At 36.1% G+C, this 22498-nt stretch overlaps 1 protein-coding gene across 4 annotated transcripts; it reads left to right on the top strand.

Annotated features, from left to right (window-relative positions):
* ccdc136b (coiled-coil domain containing 136b) lies at nt 1-19463 on the top strand. Of its 4 annotated transcripts, none has more exons than XR_006153642.1 (10): nt 1-139; nt 3861-4044; nt 10042-10278; nt 12498-12572; nt 12812-13114; nt 14655-14766; nt 15493-15757; nt 15843-15974; nt 17718-17781; nt 18006-19463. XR_006153642.1 is itself a non-coding variant. In XM_042715797.1 (9 exons), exons 3-9 carry the CDS (start codon nt 10074-10076, stop codon nt 17721-17723), a joined length of 1098 nt encoding a protein of 365 aa, XP_042571731.1. In that variant the 5' UTR covers nt 1-139; nt 3861-4044; nt 10042-10073; the 3' UTR covers nt 17724-19463. The 4 variants fall into 4 exon arrangements, 1 of the variants encoding a protein (XP_042571731.1); XR_006153640.1 differs by having other exon boundaries at nt 18003-19463; XR_006153641.1 differs by having other exon boundaries at nt 10-139; nt 3876-4044; nt 18003-19463.
* Nucleotides 19464-22498: the final 3035 nt, after the last annotated feature.

Raw genomic sequence — 22498 nt, 5'->3', positions numbered from 1 at the left:
CCTTACATAATATGTTGGTGAGTGTGTGTGTGAGAGAGAGAGAGAGAGAGAGAGGCAGGAGTGAGTGAATGTTTCTCTCCTCACTCTCGTCCTCTCGTCTGCTGTGGTTATCATGGACATACAGTCTTCATATCAGCAGGTAAAAAAATCTCTTCCTCTGTGTTGATTAAGTGTGCTGATGTTTTGCTGTGTGGATACAGGCGTTTTTCAGTCTGCATTCTGTGTTGTGTTGATCAGTAGTCAAATTCTTTTCATTAGCAGTTCTACAAATCTATTAAAATTAGTCCACTTGCATTTTAACAAGTCTGCTTGCTATATTAGCTGTAATTGCCTACATGTAGTAGAAGGTGATTAACAAAAGCACAGAGAAAAGTAAACAATTTTGCTTAAACACATGCAACCTTTTATTTATTTATTTATTTCTTACTGGAAAACAAGGGAACAATATATATCTTTGTGTTGTTTTTGCTAGTACTATTTCTCATCTCTGTACATTACTGTTGAGATTTTGCCAACTGAATGAATTTTCTGGTTCTGGAGCTCAGATGGACCGGAAGTTCGAAGGAGTGAGGTGTCAGTTTGATGGTGTGATGAAAGTACACAAATTGAAAATGTTCTCATACTAGATGCTAGCAAGGTTTGGACATCAATATTCACAACATACTTAATCTATTAAGTGGAATAATATAACAAAAAGAGCATTGTAAAAGCACTACATGACAAAGTCAAAAATTAAAAGTGTATTGAAACTATTAAACTTGATAATGCGGCATATTCATAGTTCACCATTAATGTGTTGATTTGTAATAGAGCAGAATCTTTGGTGAGCATATAAACCCTGTTTGTGATTAGGGGGCTTTGAAACAGTTGCTGCATATATTCTCTTTTCTATTAATTAATGTGTTTTCTTTGATCCTCCGCCACACTGTCTCATTTCACCCCTTCACTCCATTTTCAAAGCGTTCTCTCTTTCGCCCACACAGCACATTGTTGTACCTGCCAGTTCGCAGCACCCACACACACTCTCACCCACTAACACCCAGCCACACTAATGCAGTGGTGCCCTGAGCCCACATACACACACATTAACACCAAACCGCAATAACGCATAAGAGCAAAGATGCCTTGAGCACTGATGAGCTTTTCCTGAACTTTCGCACAAGGATGCATATATTTAAGTGATGCTATTGTACTGAATATCAGTGGCTTAGTTACACTACAGCTGTTATAGACGATCTGATATTCTGTACAACAGCACAAAAGGGTGAGATGTTGTTGAGTTGTTCCAAAATGGATAAGCTGCCACAATTCTTCCAGTTCATAGGCAGTCTCAGTTACTTCTGTCTCTTTCTGTGATCCCAGACTGACTTTAATGATGATGAGATCAGATCTCTATGTGGGCCATACCTACTGTCATGGGACTCTTAGTTCATACAAAAACTTACTGCACTATTGCACTATTTACAAAAGAAATGTATGGAAACCTAAAATTGCTTACACACTAAGAAAAACCATAATAATAATAATAATAATAATAATAATAATAATAATAATAATAATAATAATAATAATAATAATAAATATATATATATATATATATATATATATATATATATATATATATATATATATATATATATATATATATATATATATTTTTTTTTTTTTTTTTTTTTTTTTGACAACAAATGTCACCAACTTCTAATGTGGAAATGTAACAATATACAGTTCAAAAGTTTGGTGTCAGTAATTTATCTATTTATTTTTTAAATAAATTAATACTTTTATTCAGCAAGGATGTGTTAAATGAATAAAAAGTGACAGTAAAGATATGGTTTCAAAAGATTAACCTTTTATTCATTAAAGAATCCTGAGAAAGTGTCACAGGTTCCAAAAAAATAAAAATAAAATAAATAAATAAAAAATAATTTAGCAGCACAACTGTCTCCAACATTGATGATAAATCAGCATATTATAATGGTTTCTGAATGATCATGTGGCCCTAAAGACTCCAATAAAGGCTGATGAAAATTCACATTTGATCAGAGAAATAAATTATATTTTACAATATATTAAAATATAAATCTATTATATTTAAATTGTAATAATATCTCACAATATGTTTTTCCCCCCTGTATTTTTTATCAAATAAATGCAGCCTAAGAAACTTCTTTGAAAAAATAAAATCAAATAAAAAATACTGATATCTATCTGTCTATAGCATATATCAGGAGGAGTGAAACAGAACAGGACCATTATGAGGTGACAGGACATAGAGCATAGCCAGATGAGACAGACATGGAGAGCAGAGCCCGGTGAAACAGACACAGAAGCATGACCTGGAGAGACTCACAGGGGAGTGAATCTCAAATGTAATGCTCACATTCTGCAGGCTATGGAAGTGATATGGTAAAGTTAGTGTGGAGGTTGTTGTGGAGGCGGTCAGATGCAAATCTCTACCACAGTGTGATGTCAAGCTGTGGAGAAAGAAAGAAAATTAGTTGTTTAGGCAACTTGCTCTCTTTTTCAGCTCTAAGGTGGAATTTGTGAGTTCTGATATGTATATTTTTATATAGTAAAATGTGTTCTTAATCAAGTCAGGTCAAGTCACCTTTATTTATATAGCGTTTTATTCAATACTGATTCTGTAACTGATTGTTACAGTGTCAAACAGGAAAATAGTTTGTCAATAATGCAAAAGGACAATAACAAACAGTCTTTTTTTCCAGCTAAAGTCAGTTCATTGATGATTCAGTGAAGTCATCATCCAGTTCAGCTCTCTTCCAACAGTCTCTGTGAAATCAGTCAAGTGTCCCCAACCAAGCAACCCAAAAACGACAGCGGCAACGAAACAAAACTCCATCGGTGACAGAAATGGAGAAAAAAACCTTGGGAGAAACCAGGCTCAGTCGGGGGGCCAGTTCTCCTCTGGCCAGACAACACCAGCATGGCATGGTTCATCTGTCAAAAAATCAAGAAAATGTTGATCCCTCACACCATGACTCCTTTAATGGAAACCATTAAGGAACCAGAAACATTAAGAGGAATGGAAACCAGCACCAGAACTGTTAAATTCATTAGGATTTCAATCCTTAGACCTCATGCTGCCATATGTGTTAGTAAAGAGGTGCTGCAGGTTGTTACAACTGGTTCATACAAGGCAGGCAAATATTCATTTCCACAAACACATTTATTGAAATGAATCAGAGAATAAAAAAAAAAAAAAAGAAAATAATTTGGAAGTATACTGTGGATACTGTGGTTCTTTGTGTGGGTCATAACACCGGCCTGAACTGAATTTACACAACTTGAGCAGTTGTTCAGGGGAAAACCAAGAGAGTTGCTGCTATATCATATAAAGCTCATGAAGAGGTGGCTGTTACTAAACCCACAGCTGGCAACCCTTGCAGCGGAGAGCCTGGCAGAGCCATTACTAGGAAATCTGCTTATGTTGACTAAGAGAGCAGTTGAAAGAATTCCTGGGGCATTTTTTCAGATGTATTTCAACCTCTTGCCAGAAGAACTAATATCATACAGCATGATACATAGCTCACCTAGAGCTAAAAGGAGCAGGAGCTCAGGTTATAGAAGAGTCCTTGAGTCACTGGTCTATCCATATTGTGAAGATCACTGAGTTGGAGCATACCTTACGGTTTTGTAATGACTTTAGGAAGTTGAACAAAATCTATTTCAAAAGCTAAACAATACCCTGTGCACAAAGATTTGGACAACATATTCAATGACTCCTGAGTGCTTCCCATTTGCCAATTTGGGGCATCTTGCACCTGCAAAAGACTGATGAATGTTGCTTACCTAGGCAAGGTTAGGCCAGATTATACTGATGTTTAACTTTTCAATAGCTTGCCTCCTAACAGACGTGAAAAAGAAGTAACAGGACGAGAGAGTGGTGTTGACTGGGGTTCTGAAAGAGGCACCGAAAACAGAGACGGGCCTACATGCCTCGTAATTTCAACAGACCCTTCATCCTTCAGACAGACACATCACAAACTGGACTTGGGGCTGTCCTTTCACCGACTATACGAGGTAAGGGGCATCCTGTGATTTTCATTAGCCATAAACTGTCCCCTGCAGCAAAGAAAGAAGCATTGGCCATTAAGTGGGCTGTCCTGGAGCTAAGACATTACCTGTTGGGTAAATGGACAGTGACAGCAAATGAGAATGCTGATGGCTTTTCCAGGATGTTTTCCTCTTTGTCAGGTCTGGTGAATACCTCTGGTACATCTCAGCCCCTTATATTGTCTGTTATCTGTTCCCAGGTGTGTAAAGAGTAACTGAAAACTATACTCAAGTAAAAGTAGAGATACCTTACAGTGAAAATGACTCCGTTACAAGTTACAAGTCACCAGTTCCGATATCACTTGAGTAAAAGTCTTAAAAGTATCTGATTTTAATGGTGATTGATTAAGAAGCAGTGTTGGGGATAACACATTACAAGTAAAGCAAGTTACATATTCAGATTACTTTTTCCCCCCAAGTAAATAATAAAGCAATGCCTTAAATTTAATAGAGTTACTTTTTCAAATTTTGTTTTCCCATTTATTGACTGGCAGCTCTCCTATACCCGTATTGAAAGAAATCAGGAGTAAAAGTGCAGAGGCGTTGTGTGCGCTGTGTGAACATGATGTTACTGTAGTTCTAGACTAAATATGAACATGCATTTATCATCTCACTTGCACAAAAACAGTTCACTTGCACAAATTCAGTATTCCTCAAAGTGAATACAAACAGTGAAATGCAAACTCAGAATATGACACAAACCTGCAATAATAAACTTTAACACAAAAATCATTCATGTATTTAATCCCATTTTATTAACCAGTGTCTTTGCTGCTAACCTTTTGCTGCTCAAATTCAACCATACCTATAAACAAAAATAAATAAATATTGTAATCCAGAATCCAGCTGAAAGATTGGTTTGAGCTGTGCCCTCTACTGTACAGATGTGAATTTACATTTGATTCACCCTGAGGCTTATTCATTTCACTTTTGGTGTGAAAGTGCTTTTACATTTGCCAAAAATATAACTTTTTTTACATTAAAAACAAACAAGCAAGCCCAGCCCAGATGTGGAAAAAGTAGCGCAAAAGTAACATAACATAACACATTACTTTCCATAAAAAATAACTAAGCAACACAATTAGTTACCTTTTTAGGGAGTAACACAATGCAATAATGCAATAAAGTAACTTTCCTTAACACTGTTAAGAGGACATGCAAAATGCGCAGTTTATTCTTTAGAACTACTGACCTGAATATATAATCCTCTGCTTACAATTTTTCCAGTCTCCGCCAGTGATCCTCACTACTTCGATCCTCACTCTTCTGAAGAAAACTTGTACTACAGCTGTATTCTTCCACTTAGCTGTGTCTCCTCTTTGAGACCCATCTTTGTTGAAAGCAAGCCAAATAGGTTTAGGTTTAATGCAATATTTGAGCCAGATACACTTGAATCTTAAAATATCTCTGATTGTGGTTTGGCGACATTGTCAGTATAGATTTTGCACCTGTCTCTGCAAACACTCATGCTACAAGCATTTATATATATAAAACAACAAAAGATGTGCATCCTTTCCTTTTTTATTTTGTTAATCTAAATGAGTTGTGTCTTCTTTCATCTGGTTCTTGTTCTCTGCTTTAGTGCTCAAAAGGTTTTTGATGTGCTACTATGGGTTACTGTGAACATGAGGAGCTGCTTCAAAGAATCATGGAAGGGCGGAATTTATTATTCATGGATGCCTACACCACTACACAAATACAAAACACCAACAAACATTAGACAAACACTTTTTTTTCTCTCTGTATTTTTAGAATTAAAACATTTGCTTAGGTTCAAGAAACTTCATGATTTTCCAGTTGAGGGGACTTTGTCAGATTTAGCTACCTTTTGTAGACTGTTTTGTCCCCAAACCATAACCAGGCATGTAAGCACACGCACCTGTTTTGCTAAAGTAATACTAAGGTCTGGAGTGGCGACCTTAGTCTGCTCTCTCATAAATTTAAGCCAATTTCACAGAGGCAGAGAAAATAGCATTTTTATAATCTTGCTTCCCTTTTACATCTTTTTTTTCTTAAAACTACAAAACTGTAAGACAGAAAAAAGAAAATAAAATAAAAAAAAGAAAAATCTAAAACACACTCTATAAAGCAAAAACCACACTTTATATCAAACACCACTGCATTCATGGAAAAGTCACTCTTTAAAGCTAACACTACACTTTCTTTGGTGTATCACTGCATTTCCTAGTCACAACCCGACTCTATCAAACTTGAATGAAACATCCTCATCCCAGCAACAGATAAATCCTTTTACGGATGAGAATATTCCCACACTGACTTCAGAACTATATAGATGTTTGACTGCAATTAAACCCATTACAGCTCAGTATGCTGAAACGATGTGAGCAGAAAGTGCTGTTTAATAATTTAAAGATTTGAATTCTGTTACAGACTTTAATTCATTTAAATGTCACAATATACAGAATGAATTACAGGGTTAGGCATAATTCAGATTTATAAAAACTCCAAACATGTGTTGGAATCTGAAATGCATTGAGCAATACATTCATAAACTGGTGTATTTTGTTCTAACGATAATAGTAATTACTTTTTTGAGCCTTTTAAACATACAAAAGCTTCAATATCAAAAGTAAAAAGAGAGATACAAAAGAAAGAATCAGGGATTTCTCTTAAGCTTTCAGTCACTCAGCTCTAGCTTCCATTTCCTCTCATGTTTTTTGTTTAGAATTTTAATTGGCTTTTAGAAGAATATAGTGCACTCAACCCCTCATCTTTAATTATGCATGGTGATTTCTGAAGAATGAAGAATTATTTCTTGATAATTTCTTGATCTTAATAGAAATGACAATGAAATGGAAAATAGAAATCAAATAACATATGTATGTACAGTATGTTTTTAACATTAAGGCATCCCATGAGAAAAAATATCCCATTATTCTGATCAAAAATCTTGCAGAACACCTTATAGCAAGGCAGCATACCTGTGGAATCACAAATCTTGTGGAGCAGACTGCTATATAAGTCTGCTCTGAGTGCCACTTCATCAGAATCTTTTGACTGATAGCGACATTCATCAACAGTCATCAACCTTATAGCAAGGCAGCATACACAACGCTCGTTCCTGTATCTCAGAGAACTGAGGTTACGTTAGTGACAAGAGCATTCCCTTTCAAATGGTCTCTCCCTTTGCATTCTGTGGAATGCATCCAATAGCGCCGTGCTATATGCAAGTGCAGAACGAATCCACTCTTCGAGCCCCGCCCCAGAGTGCCCATACTGAGGGCTACCAGAAGCATGAGCTAATTATGAGACCAAAGGTGTTAAGCAGGGGACCACGAAACATAACCTTCTCCACTTACAGAGGGGATTAGGTGAATTAAGCACACAAATCCATGTCCATGTCCAAGTTAAAAAAAAAACCTGGTGAAAGTGGACAGCGATGACCAGCTGGCGGCACAGATATCACCAATAGAAATCCTGCTGGTTCAAGCCCAGGAGGAGCTCAACATACACTCTAAAAGCGCGAACTGGGCAGAGTGGACTGGGACCCTGGTCATCCTCTGAACTGGGAAGAGCCAGAAGGGTAATGATTTGTGCTCTTCATGGAGAAGAGAGCACTTTAAGGCACATAGCCATGTCTTGGCTTGAGGACGACTCTACAGGCGTTAGGCCCGAACTCAAGACATAAAGCACTGACTGACAGTGCTTGCAGGTCACCTACTTGCTTGACTGACGCTAAAGCCAAAAGGGGTGCGGTCTTAAATGACAGGGGCCGTAAGTCTTGGCCGACTGGAGTGGCTCAAAGAGGGGGCACTGTAAGGCCCTAAGGACTATAGACAAGTCCCACGTCGGCACAGTATGAGGACAAGGCAGATTCAATCTCTGAGCTCCCCTCCGAAACTTAATGACAAAGTCATTTTTGCTGACTGAATGACCAGCCATGAAAGCATGATATACTGCGATGGCTGCCACATACACTTTGAGCATGGAAGGGGTGCATCCCTTATCCAGGAGTTCTTGCAGTATGGTTAACATAGATGACACATCACAAGAAGACAGGTCCTCATTCTGTGCTGCACACCAGTCAGAAAAGACAGACCATTTAAGGGTGTAAAGGCATCTCTGGCCTCCAAAATGTTATTATTCACACTTGCGGGGAGCTGTAAAGACTCCTGTCGAGGGGTCAAACATGAAAGCCCCACAGCTCAGGCCGGGAATGCCAAATCATGCCTCTCATTTGTGAGAGGTCTGTCCTCAGTGTTATCAGCCAGGTGGCTGCTGAAAGCAGCTGAATCAACTTGGGGAACCACGTCTAATTCCTCCAGAGTGGGGCCACTAGAAGGACTGAGCATATGACTTCCCTGACCCATCTAATGAAGCAGGGCAATCGGGGGAAGACATGCAAGCTAGCACTGGGCCATTCGTGGGCCAGAGCGTCTCGCTGCTAAGTAAATTAAGCAGTGAAAGTTGTCTTCTGAGGCAAAGAGGTCCACCTCTGCGCTCCTGAAGACAGACCAGATCGTCTGAACCATTTAGGGATATAGTCTCCATTCTCCTGATGTGACATTGCCCCTGGACAACATGTCACCTCCTTGGTTCAGTCTGCCCAGCACATAAACTGCGCTCAGTGAGAGGAGGTTGCACTGTGCCCATAAAAGGATAAAAGAAGCTGCAAAAGGAGACGAGGGGCACTAATTTTCACAAAAAAAACACACCGACCAAACAAATTTCTGTAGAGAGAATTAAACACAAACTACCCTTGCTTGAGATAAATCAATCAAACCCACTCACCCATCCGACTCCACTGACTCTACTTTTTCTTCAATCAAGGCAGCTGGGAGGGAAGAAATTGGAAACGTAGGAGGGGTGGGGCCACCTTTAATTGAAAAAGGCGATTCACAAGTGAAGCAGGGCGAGACTCATACTCTCACAGCGAAAGCAGACTGTCTCAGTGAGCACAACCTTAGCGTGGGTGTGTCCCAGACAAGCAAGCACACTCACTGTGCCCACCTTAAGCCACATAAGCGGCATGGCATTTACAACAGCCAAGAAAATTTTCTCTAGAAAATGTGCTCTTTAGAGGTGCAGTCATTTGTGTAGAGGGAGAGGAGCAGTGGGGAGAGAATGCAGAGATCCCTGAGGAGCTCCGGTGCTGATGGTGCAGGTGTTGGATGTGAGTTTTCCCAGTCTCACTAGCTGCTGCCTGTCTGTCAGGAAGCTGGTGATACACTGACAGATGGAGCTGGGTACAGAGAGCTGGGTCAGTTTAATCAGGAAGGTATCCAGGATGATGGTGTTGCAAGAGGGGCTAACATTCACAAACAGGATCCTTGCATAAGTCCCTGGTTTGTCTAGATTTTGCAGGATGTAGTGCAGTCCCATGTTGACTGCATCATCCACAGACCTGTTTTCTTGATAAACAAACTGAATATAGTACAGATAGGCTAGCACAGTCTCTCAAATGACTTCATGACCACAGACGTCACAGCAACAGGTCTATAGTCATTTAGTCCTGTGTTATGCTAAAGCAGTAATACAAATTACATACTCAATATAAGAAATCTAAAACAAACCTTTTAAGCCAAAATAGTTACATCAGCTGTAATATATAAATGTACAAAATATATAGGTCGTTTTGAGGCATTGTGTTGTAAGATAATATAATTTAATCTATGTAAAATTGAATGTTACATGCTTTTGCAGACAAGTGAATGCATATTCATTGAGTTGTTGTGATTATTTTTTATAAATAAATTTAATTACGTATTAAACACTGGCCTGTTTTTTTGTTTATCATATTGGTGCAAAAATAAAAGTGTTAAAATTAATTTACCATTGTACATAAGCCACAATGTAGAGAAACAACCCCAAATAATTCTGTGAATTAATTTCCAGTTTTGAAGTTTGTAAAACACACATAGAAAGTTATGACAGATGCGTTTATTATTCATTAGTTTAGCTGATCATTCTAATTAAATGTTGTTTCTATTTTCTACTGCTCAGGTGACAGAGTGATCTGACATCAGCAAAGCATCATGAGCACCGAAAAAGAGCGCAGCGTCCTGAATGATACCGACGAGGAGAAGGAGGTGAAGGATGAGAAGACCGCTGTGAAGGAGGAGCTGTCTGAGGAGCAGGAGCTGGAGGAGCTGAGGGCTCAGGTGTTGCAGCTCCTGCTTGAGCTGGAAGAAGCTCGAGACACGGCTCAGAAACACGAGGAGAGCTTTCTAGAGCTGCAGGGTGAGACTCCATGAAAAATATAGCATTTTCACAGCAATGACTGACAGATACAGAGGTCACGTCATACCTTTTTTATTTTTATTTTTTATTTTCCCTTAGGTGCACCTATAATGTTAGTATTTTTTTAATGTGTTGAACATGGCGCCCTCTATCTTATCATTTGCAAATAAAAAAAAAAAAAAAATTGTGTCACATGCCAAAAAGTTGCAGAAATACAGAATGAGTTGTTTTCGTGCCTTGGTTTCAATGTTGTTTTTGCACTGGGAAGTTTTGAGTTATGGAATTTCCTAATTGTTTTTATAATACAATTAATGGTTAAATGTTAAACCAGTGACTTATGAATAAACAACTATATATTATTAAATCCATGTATATTTAGTTCCTGATATACATTATGTTATAATTAAAATATTATATGATCTGAAACCATTCTAAGATGGCAGTGCTGTTAAAATAACTGGAGGAGCTGAAAATGGAATCTATGTATTAATATCTATGTTTGTCCATCTAGTAATTGAACTGAAATTTGCATTAGATAATAGTGACTGCTAAATCACTAACACTTACAGTAACCCTGTTGCACAGTGTCATGAAGAAAGATGCTTCTTTACTTAAAGTTATTTGTCAGAGATATAGCTGAATGTGTTTAGCTCCATGAGCTGTTTTACTCAATGACAGGCCCAGCAAAATAGTTTCTATATATAACATTTAGAGCTCTTTAATGAGTCAGCTGCTGTATAGCAGACAGACTCCTGGGACTGTAATGATCTCGCTGTGCTGTGACTGAGGGCTGTTTGTGTATAACATGACAGGCATGTGGAAGGACAGCTGCACGCTGAGGGAAGGTTCCAGACGGGCTGTCCTGACCAGCTCTGGGGCAGCAGATGCTTTTATCTTAACTGATCATTCCTGGATCTTCTCCAGTGAGGCGCTCTGCTGTTCCTGCTCATTTATGATCGCAGACATAGCATTAGATCAGTCTCACCCACCTAAGTGGGCAAGTATTTGAGTTGTGCACTACATGGCTGAATTATCAGGTCTGAAACAGAAGATATAGTATAAAGTCCCAGAAATTAGATACCCAATGGGCTCTCTAAAACAGTGCTTGAAATGGGGGCAGGGGTGTAAAAAATCATTTAAAGGGAAACAGCCTCACCTTCAGTTGCTAAAGTGATTAATTTTACTGTGAGAATTTAGTCACTCTTAATCATTTCCCTACAATTTCCTATCGTATACTTTTCCTATCCATTTTCCAAACTGCTAGTCCTTTGTAGGGTCTCAGGGATGCTGGAGCCCATCCCATCTTCTTGCATTGTAGGTGGGATATACATGTAATGGAGATTCTATTTATGCTATTACTCTTTTTTTTTTTTTTTTTTTTTTTTTTTTTTTTTTTTTTTAGATAATTATGCTTTGCGTTAAGTAAAATATGTAGAACAGTTTACACGATATTTCTTAACATGGATTTTGGTTTTACACACAGTATAGATACATTAGGACATACATTTTTAAACATTGTGACATTAAATGGTGTCTATTTCATTAAGGCTGAATGCATTACATTGCATTAAAAAAAGGCTATATTAAAATTCAAAGCAAATTCAAAATTTGAGATTATTTGTCTTAACTCAAGTAATATATATTTTTGTGATGGAAAACTTGCCAAGTTATCTAAAGATATTTCTGTCAAGGAAACTGTCTGAGAGTTTAGCATGTATTATACATGGCAGTGTTAATGGGTTTGTCTTGACAGAATATATCTGCTATAGAACAAGTACCGAGTCTTGCTACTGCCAATACATCCACAGACATGCTGCTGTGAGCATACACGAAACAACCCCCACATTTAACATACATGACATTAATCCGTAGCAGATCTATACAGGTGGAGCTGGGGGGGTGGAGGGTTCTTGAATCGCACTGCAACTGCGTCAGCAAACAATAGCCATGTATTTGAATGTTAAACAGCAAGCTCATTGGCTGCTGATGTGAAAAGAAACCAATCTGTGCCCTTTAGATAACAAATTGATAACTACCTGTTGAGTTAGACTGAGTTAGCTAAGTAGTGTTCCAAGTTGCAGTAATGGCAGCTATCACTGTTTATCAATGTATCACTTCATTTGGCAACATGTAAAGAGGGATCCTGATTTAGCTTAATTTTTACTAATTTTCATGGTCAGGGGAAAAATAAATGTAAGTTTTTCTCTATCTCTGTGCAGGTCTTCTTGAGGAGGAACGTTTAGCTAGTGCTCATCAGGCAGAGGCCTTCACAAGACAGATCCAGTGTCTGCAAGGTAACAAAGACTCTGAATACACAAACCCAAGATGATTTTATAAGATTAATGATAAGATTGTCATTGTATTAGATGACAAAATACTGTAACAAAGCATATGCTATTTATTTGTGAGGAGTAAACTTTTCTTTTAAAATACTGGGAGGGAAGGAAGTGAACTTTCCACACCTGTCATTTAAAAAGTCATGAATTTGTATTTATTTATTTATTTATTTTTTATGATCTCCCGACCCCTGTAGCACAACTTCGTTCTGTTCAGGAGGAGATGGACAGTCTGGAGGAGGAGAAGGAGAGCGAGCTCCTGGAGGCGCAGGAGGAGCTGCGGGCGGCGCAGGAGGAGGTGCTGCTGCTGCAGCAGGCGTCGGAGGACTCCGCGGCCGAAAGAGAGAACGACATCGCCAGTCTGCAGGAGGAGCTCTGCCGCTTACGGGCCGAAATCTCTCACCTGGAGAACACGGGACAGGAGTACGAGCTGGAGATCGTCACACTCCGAGCGGAAATAGAGATGAAGAGCCTGAGCCGTCTACAGCAGAGGAAGGAGGGTGAGAACAGAAACACAGCGCTGAAAGAGCTCTGAGATTGTCAGGGTACTGCATTTATGAAGATATTTATGAAGATATAAAGTCATTTTGAATGCAACAATCAAAATGAAATGTTTAGTTTGACCTCCAAAATCTATAACAGTACAGCACATTCACAGTAGCCTACTGTCATGAATCCAGTCCAAAAATAGGCTACGCATTGCATTGCAGGTTTCAGCTGAAAGAAGAAGAAAAGAAAAAAAAAAACATAAATTGCTTTTTTTTTCTTCTCTTTGTAGACATATTCAATATTCAACATGATTTACCCATTAAAAAACTATATAATTATCCCCAGTGGAAAACTAGATATCCCACTTAACCAGTTTGGTCACTTTATTATTTTATTTATTTTAAGGTCCAATACTCACTATTGACTATGGGTTTTGCCTCAATAAACTCCTAATTTGCTGCATATTAATATTTAGTAAGGTAGTTGTTTAGTTTAGGTTTGGGGTTGGATAAATGCATCTAAAATATGGTCATGCAGAATAAGGCATTATGGCAGAATAAGCCAATATGCTAGTAATATACATGCTAATAAGCAACTAGTTAATAGTAAGAATTGGTTCTTAAAGTGTTGCTACTATGTTTGTATAATAAAGTCTTACCACTAGTTTTAAATAATATTATATTTAATATTATATTTCATTATTAAAAGAAATGATATTCTGCTCTCCTTTCAGCCAGCTGCTCTCGGCCAGTTTATAAAACCTGACAGTTGAATAATAAATTACAATATATGTGGAATACACTCTGTCCATATTTAATGTTTATAGAAACATGGTCCCAAAAGCTCAAATAGAGGCTTAGTGAATATATTATTATTATTATTATTATTATTATTATTATTATTATTATTATTATTATTATTATTATAATTTTCTAATATGAAATTCTGATCTCAAACTTTATTTATTCAGATTTGACAATCAATTCAATTAAATGTGCTGTCAAAAAGTTTTTTTTTTTTTTTTGACTATGTCTGAAACATGCACTAATGTCCAAGATGACATCATTTTAAAATCAGTGCATGATGGATTCTCTCAATTTGTAAAGCTGGTTAACGTCCTGCAGTGATGACCGTAAATCACAGTTTTAATAAAGAGTGGAGCCCTGAAGCCTTTCGGAAACATTTGCAGCACACGATGGCCAGCGGGAAGAGCTCCTGCAGAATAGCTGATGGTGTGGGTAATTGCTAATGTTATGTGAAGATGCAGTAAACTTTTGAGAGCGTGGATGACTGCATGCATCCCACTGGTTATAATGATTGTTCCAGTCAATGAATGGCCAAGAAATGGTTGAGGAAGAGTACAATACATTGGGCACAATATAAATCTTTAGAGAAGGCTATGCATAGAGAGGGTTTTTTTATTTTTATTTCAGGATATGTACAATTTATTGTAGATTGCTTTGATCAGAAGTCTCATGTACAAGCATACACTTTAATATTGCTAATATTCATGTTCATATTGCTTTCTATTTTCTTGCGTTACTTGATTAGGTGATGTTGGTCTGTTGATGGATGAATGTAACAGTCTGAAGGAACAATGTCATGCACTGCAAGATGAAAACACAAGACTGAATCACAGACTGCAGATGCTGCAAAAGAGGAAGTGAGCAACTACACCTCTTCATACTCGATTGTCTTCAGTTTAGGCATTTTATGACAAACAACAAAACAAACGTGTACATAGAACAAAAGCTTATGCATAAAAAAGCATTAACTATGATAAACTATTTTACATACAGTACAGATTTTAAAACACTAGTCATCATATATTTGCAGACTTTGCTGTTAAAGAAGAAGGTGTTGTACACTAAACAGCTGAGGATCAAACACTAGCATACATTTCAAGTCATTCAGAAAATAAACTCACACAGAAACATGCGCCTCGATGAATTTTTGATTTACTCTTTAGAAAGTAATATTTATCACAATCTTTTAACAAACTACTTTTTAAAATAATTCTTTGCTGTATCAACATATTTCCTATCTAGAAGGACTTAAAAAAATGCTTATAGATTTTATTTTACATTATATCCTGGCAAAACCAAAGGAATTAACATTCCAGTAAGCATTTTGTTGGACAAAAATTTCAATAAAACCTATTAATCTCATTTTATTAAATTTGATTTTCCAGAAGAGGAAGACTGAATATTTAAATATCTATATCTACTAAACAATGTCTACTTTACTAGTACAATAGCATGAAATCAACCTCAAAGCTAAAAGATCTGAACTAAAAGCCAGAAAATGTAGAATTTAATTGGATTTCATGTGGTCATTTTCATGTTTTAGTCCTGAATTTTTGCATCTCATTTTGGCTGTGATGTAACAGTTCAGGAAGCTCCTGCGTCACTCTTAAAGAAGAACAGGATGAGACAGAAGAGGCAAAACACACGCAGTGTGGCACAGACACAGAAACGGGAAGCTCTTATATGAGCTCCAGCTGCAGGCTGGTGGACGCTGGGATCCAGAAGAACATATCGTTTGATGGCAAGCCTGTGACCCCCACCGGCTGGACAGGAGGTTTCTCAGAGATCCTCTCACTGAGAGATCAACTCAAGCAGACAGAAGAGAAGGCCACACACATGCAGCGAGAGGTGCACCACCCTGACATCCATTATTCACATATTAAAGTTTTCATAAGAAAATGTTCTCTAAATTTAGCTTATTTATGTTGGCTAGTGTGATGGACTGAAGAATGAACTACAAAATCTGCGGGAAGTGTATGAGAGCAGTCAGAAGGAGCGAGCCGAGCTGGAGCTGGAGTTACTGCGCTGCAGGGAAGAGCTGGAGAGAGCTGCTGATGTCAAAGAGGTACACTGATCATGTAAAAGTAGCTCTGAATATGTCATACACTGCTGTTCAAAAGTTAGGGATCAGTAAGATTTTTAAGTTTTTTTTTTTCTTATGCTCATCAACAGATGAGCAATGCCGTGAAATGTTATTAAAATAATTGTTTTTTTTTTCTATTTTGATATACTTTAAAATGTAATTTATTTCTGTGATTAAAGCTGAATTTTCAGCATCATTACTCCAGTCCTCAGTGTCACATGATCTTCAGAAATCATTCTAATATACTGATTTATTTTATTAATGTTGGAAACAGTTGTGCTGCTTAATATTTTTTGGAACCTGTGATTTTTTCAGGATTCTTTGATGAATAAAAAGTTAAAAAGAAGAGCATTTATTCAAAATAGAAATAGTTTGTAACCATATGAATCACTACCACCACTTTATTAATTTAACAAATCCAACACAAACAAAATTAATAATAAAAAAAAAAAAAAAAAAAAAAAATTTATTTGACCCCAAACGTGTGAATGGTAGTGTATATTGTTAAAAAAGATTTATGTTTTGAATAAATGCTGTTTATTCATCAAAGAATCCTAAAAAAGTATCACAGGCTACAATTTTTTTTAAAGCAGCACAAAACTATTTCTAACATTGATAACAGAGAATAATTTCTGAAGGATCACATGACACTGAAGACTGGAGTAACGGTGCTGAAAATTCAGCTTTGATCACAGGAATAATTTAAATTTTACCATATATTAACATAGAAAACAGCTATTTTAAGTTGTAATAATATGAAACAATATTACTGTTTTTACTGTTTTGATTTTTGATCAAATAAATACAATCTTGGTAGAAGAAACTCCTTTAAAAAACATAAAAAAATCTTCCTGATCCCAAACTTTTCAACGGCAGTGTACATTTTGTGACATATATTTTAATTATACATGAATATATAAATAAATAATCATTTTGTTTTATATTTTGTATATATGTTTCAAATGTCTGAATATAATATCAAAATTTATAGTTTTGTATTTTGTAAATATAAATGCACAACCTGGGATATTATTGCTAGACATTTTATTTTTATTTATTTATAATTTCTGTATTGAATTATATATTAATTTAAATATAGCACATGCTTTATGCAGTAAATTTAGTTCAACACGTTTGTATAAAAAGAGGGTCAGCAGTCCAAATCAAAGAGAGTCTCACTCCTCTGCTTTACAGACACGGGGCAGGCCAGCGAGTGAAACCATTAGCAATGTATCAGCAAGTGATGATTTCAATGAAACATAACAAATTACAATATAACAAGTGCCCACCAAATGACAATAGAAGTAGTATTTCTAATCCTCACACATCAATAGGTTGATGACTTCACCTGTTTTCTCTGCTATTCTGGATTTCATTTCACAACGCTACACACCACAAGCATTAAACATTAAGCACAACCTTTGCCCTTTGGCTTCCATATTTAGCACATGTCTTTTTGCTGTGATGACAGCGGTGCTTGTGCTGACATAGACACAACCTGATGATCATATCACAGCATGATCTGAGAATGTTATAAGAGCATCTTATATTTTTCAGTGGAAGAGAAGAACCTTCTATCTAATCTATTAATCTATCCATCAATAAATTCTCTAATAAATGTATTTTAATATAGTGCACCGTTCATTTAGTCATGACTTTTGGTCTCATTCTCCAAGCCATTTCTTCCCAAGATCATGCACCTTCTCTTTCTTTTTTACTTTCTAGGAATGATGCTAATAAAACCATTGATTTGTTGCTGGCAATCTGAAGTATATTGTGGAAAGCAAAGGTACCGTTAAACTTAGTAATTCATGTTTTGGTCTTTATGATGTTCTTTATTGTTATCTTTTGTAAAAACAAATCATAAATTTTATGCTTTCTAATGACTTGACCAAATTGTAAAATGTTATACTGTTATTTATTTATTTTTGGACTGTATATAATAACAAATAATATTGCTATTACTGCCGGAAATACTTTATTATAACTAGTCAGACTGATTGTCTTTAGCAGTGTTCTCGCCTGATGAAACTACGATCAACACTCATCACAGCCTCTACAGTAACATCTGGAGTTTAATGCTGTTTTTTGTGTGTCCTTTTGTCTTTTTGCAATAACAACTACCTTCTTAGACAAAAAAGGTTCCACTTATATTTTTCCTATAATATTTCAAATGTACTTCATATTAGTTTAGCAAATGTTTCTGATTTATTCATCATTTTCTTCTGCTTGTAGGCTTGTTGTAAATATCTTTAATATTATTATACGTTTATATGGACGATTTCTTCCTAATATATGAGATGAAGTATATAAAATATATTAATTACTAAAAAAATACTTTAAAGGAGGTTCTAATTAAAAGAGAATCTGAAGTTTGTGAATTAAAAAGAAAAGCTTAAATATTTAAAATAGGCCTAGTTAATTTTATACCTCATAAATTATTTTGTGAATTTACACAATGCTATTGTTTCGCAATAACTGCTATAATCTATCCTTTTTTGTATATTTTTGTGCATGTTTCAGCATGAGGCAACACTATGTTGTCATATTGATGATTGTATATAGATTTATACACTGAGGAGAAGAATCAACAATTCATATATGTCCATACAATTCTGGGAAAAAAAGTATGAACTGAACATAATTTTGTCAACATTTAGTGCATGAACTCTGAAGGTCACTTGTGTAAAACGTAAATGTAAGTAGATTTTACTGAAGCTGAGCTCAGGCTGGCTGAGGTGTCTGCTGTTAATTTACTCACATGCTTTGGATTGTCACATGACCCAAATTCATTTGTGTCCTATTCTACAGATGTCCAATTCAAAAGAGTCATTATAACTGTGAAATAATCATTATAAATAATTATGTAACCTATTCTAGTCACTTAAACTTTTTTTTTTCTTTCTAAAGTCATCTGAAATCTCTTATCATCATGTTGCAACAGAATGACATTATTTTGAGCAGGTGATCAAAATGATATCAAAACTTGACCTGAACTGTTTGCAACATTTTATCAAAGGCTTTTTAACAAGAAAGTTCACATATTTTTCCTTTTCTATCAATGACCTTGATTGTTCAAACCCTTTATTGTAAAAAGATTTGGTTATACAGTTTTAGAATTTTTAAGAATTGTGTTTAAAAACTAAAAATGTAAGACTTCTATTTATTATGTTTATGACTGAGCTGATAATCAGATGACATGTGATATCTTACAGACCATTAACATCTCTAAATCAGCAGAAGATTAGCTGAGATTATTAAAGTCTAGCAACAAATGGAATTCTTCTTCTTATTTCTATTCTGTTGTGACAGTGGTACCAAAACCTGTTGTATTTAAATTTGTGAAATTTCTAAAATGATTGTATATTTTGAACAATAATATAGATCAACCATGAGGTTTAATGTACTGAATTGTCAATTAAATGAATTCCACTGTATCCCTACATTTGATAAAGACAAATTGAGTTCCAACTTTCCAAAACATTTGTGGAGGTTTCTTTAAATATGGGCACTTTTTGCCCTGTGGACACACACACACACACACACACACACACACACACACACACACACACACACACACACACACACACACACACACACACACACACAGCCTATATTCTATGCGGTGTAAATAAATTCCTGGGATAGTTTTTTTTGTCATTTTTGTTCTGTGAGTGTGTGCTGATATATGCAGACCTTGCAGCACTTTTTGTACTCTTCCACCTGCACTCCAACTTAAGTCTATTGCCTAGTCTATTGCACAACGGTGCAGGGCTTTTCTCCTCAACTTTCTTTAAATAGCTTTCTTTAAATAGTGAATTAGCTATCATACCCTGAAATAAAAATGACAGTGGTTGAAGAAAAACCTTTATATTGCAATAAGCCTGCAATGTCTCATGGACTCTAAATTGTTTACTAAAAATCTCATTGCTTCATATTCTATATATATAGAAGAATTTCTAAAAACACTTCATTTGGGTATTGTACTTTAAAAGTATATGTGTGCCATACTAAAAAAAATATAAAATGTAACTTTTTATTCATAATGTTATTATATATTTATTATTTATTAATATACATTTATTGGGATATTCTGCTAAATAACACCAGAATTGTTAGAAAATGAGGTATGACATTCATTAATGAAATATGAGTTAGACTTCCTGGATGACACCGCACTCTTCACTACACTGATCTATTAGATTTCAGAGTCGTAAACTGTCATACTGAATTAAAGCCAAGCATTAGTGGTGCCAGGTATGTTGACTCAGGCTCTTCTTTTACACTTCTGCTAGGATCAAGTGGAACATTAAGTCAGGCAGAAGAAGGCTAAACCACCCTAAATCCCTTCAGACCAAAAAAAACCTAAAAAAGTTCATACCACCAAACAGCAATTAAAATCTACTAATACAACAAAGAAAACAAAAAACAAACAAAAAACAAAGAGTCATTTAAGGACAACTACTAATAACTAATAACACACACACAGTTGTTCTTTTCAGAATGCTACTGAAGTCATTAAGTGAACGCTGACAAGGCAGGCTGAACATAATAAGTGAACCTCTCCAAAAAGCTTTTTGAAGTCAATTAAGGACAAATCTTCTTTCTCCTCATGACGGATTGGCTACTGTGACCCATGCCTTGAGGCTAAAAGTTTAAATACACTTTATAATAAAATGCTCAAAGCTGGAAAAGGCAATGATAAAATTGCCAAAGACCTGGGTATTAATCAGTCCTAGACCCTGTCTACAACAACATTCAGTATCGTTAATTCTCTCTCCCGCAAAGATCACTCTAAGAAAACAACAATAGCAAAAGACCTCCAGAAAACGCTACACACTGCAGAATTGTTTGTTCATGTGTCCACTGTCATAAAACACACACACACACACTGACCAAAAATGGTGTTTGTGAAAGGGTTGCTTCCAAAAATAAATATTGATGTCTCATATGTTTGGTAAAGACCACCTGGATGTTCCACAAAGCTACTGGGAAAATGTTCTCTGGACAGTTGAGAAAAAAGAGCCCTGCATTCCAGCAACAGAAGCTCATCCCCACCGTGAAGCATGGTGGAAGGAGCATCGTGGTTTAATGTTGCTTTGCTGCTTAATGTTGCTTTGCTGATCTGGACACTTCAGAATCATTGTATCAAGAGATTTTACAGGAGAATGTGAAGACAGAAGTTCAACAGATTTGTGAGAGTGAGGGTGCAAAAGTGTAATCAGCTACAGGAAATGTTTGGTGGAGCTTTTACTGCTAAAAGAGGACAGAATATTAAATTTAAGGGTTTACTTTGTCCAGCCTGTCTTGTCAGCGATCACTCAGTGTTGTCAATGAAATCAATCAAACAACAAATCCATAATTTGTTCTTGCTGGTCTTCTATCTATTTAGGTTAATTTGCAATCAGTCAGTAAAGCCATAATTGTGCTGAGCCACCTTCAAAAACAAAACCTGGGTCAAGTTTAATCTATTAATCAGGTATCATTGCTGCAAAAGAGGCATGTCTGACTCTGACATGTTTATTTTGCCATTATTATGTAATAAAAAGCAAGAAAATAACTATTGCTTGGTCTTCAATGATAACTGAAAGTCACTTTTAATGACCAGGACATCTCCAAAATTATGGAAGGCAATATTATAAAACACAAACACAAGATCTTGTAGAAAATCGTTTGGTAATGGCTTGACCCAAGCTTAATATTTTAATAGTGAGCTGATATTTAAAATAATAGATATGCACATGTTTTATTGTCTCTTATAAGATATTGTCCATGTAGTCTGGGGTATAAAAAAAGATATTTAATCGCCCACATGAAACGCAGGTTAATCATTTGATGTGTCAGAAAGTCATATACATTCATCTAAAACTGCCAAGCTGAGTCACTTTGTCTGGTCATTGCTCAGCAAAGAGGGGACAGCCCCAAATAAACACTGATGAACACACTCTTTGCCAAACACTATTGCAACTCAAGACATTTATAATCAGAGAACATTCTAGAACATGTCAAAATGAAGCAACGAATATTGACAAGCTCAAAATCTGCTACATGTACGATTTCTAATAAAAATTGATTTCCTTAAAATCCTTGTTGTCACTCATTTTCTCCCAAAAAACAGAGCACTATCACCTGCTCACATTTTACCAAACCACAGAGAAGCGCAAGAGCACATGCCAAGCAGTGACTGGATTAAAACTGGAAAGCGTTTTCTGTCATGACGTGACACATGAAACCAGTCACAGTTTGAACTCTTATGATTTTGCTGGAGCAGAATGATCCCAAGGTGTTTTTAAAAGCACTTAAGTATTTATTAATGGGTACTGATTCTGAACAAGATTTCTGACTGATACTGAGATTTCTGAATTTCACATTTCACAGGTTCATGACCTGTTGTAAGCAGGGCTGGCAATGTCTATATTTCTGAGTTGAATAAAGTAAAAGAAACATGTTTTAAATTTAATCATAATAGTATATAATATCACATATAATAATCCAGTTTGATTTAA

Source organism: Cyprinus carpio, chromosome A25, assembly GCF_018340385.1.
Source record: "Cyprinus carpio isolate SPL01 chromosome A25, ASM1834038v1, whole genome shotgun sequence".
NCBI classification, from domain to species: domain Eukaryota; kingdom Metazoa; phylum Chordata; class Actinopteri; order Cypriniformes; family Cyprinidae; genus Cyprinus; species Cyprinus carpio.
Note: the sequence above shows the minus strand (reverse complement) of the source record. Positions and strands in the feature narration are given on the sequence as shown.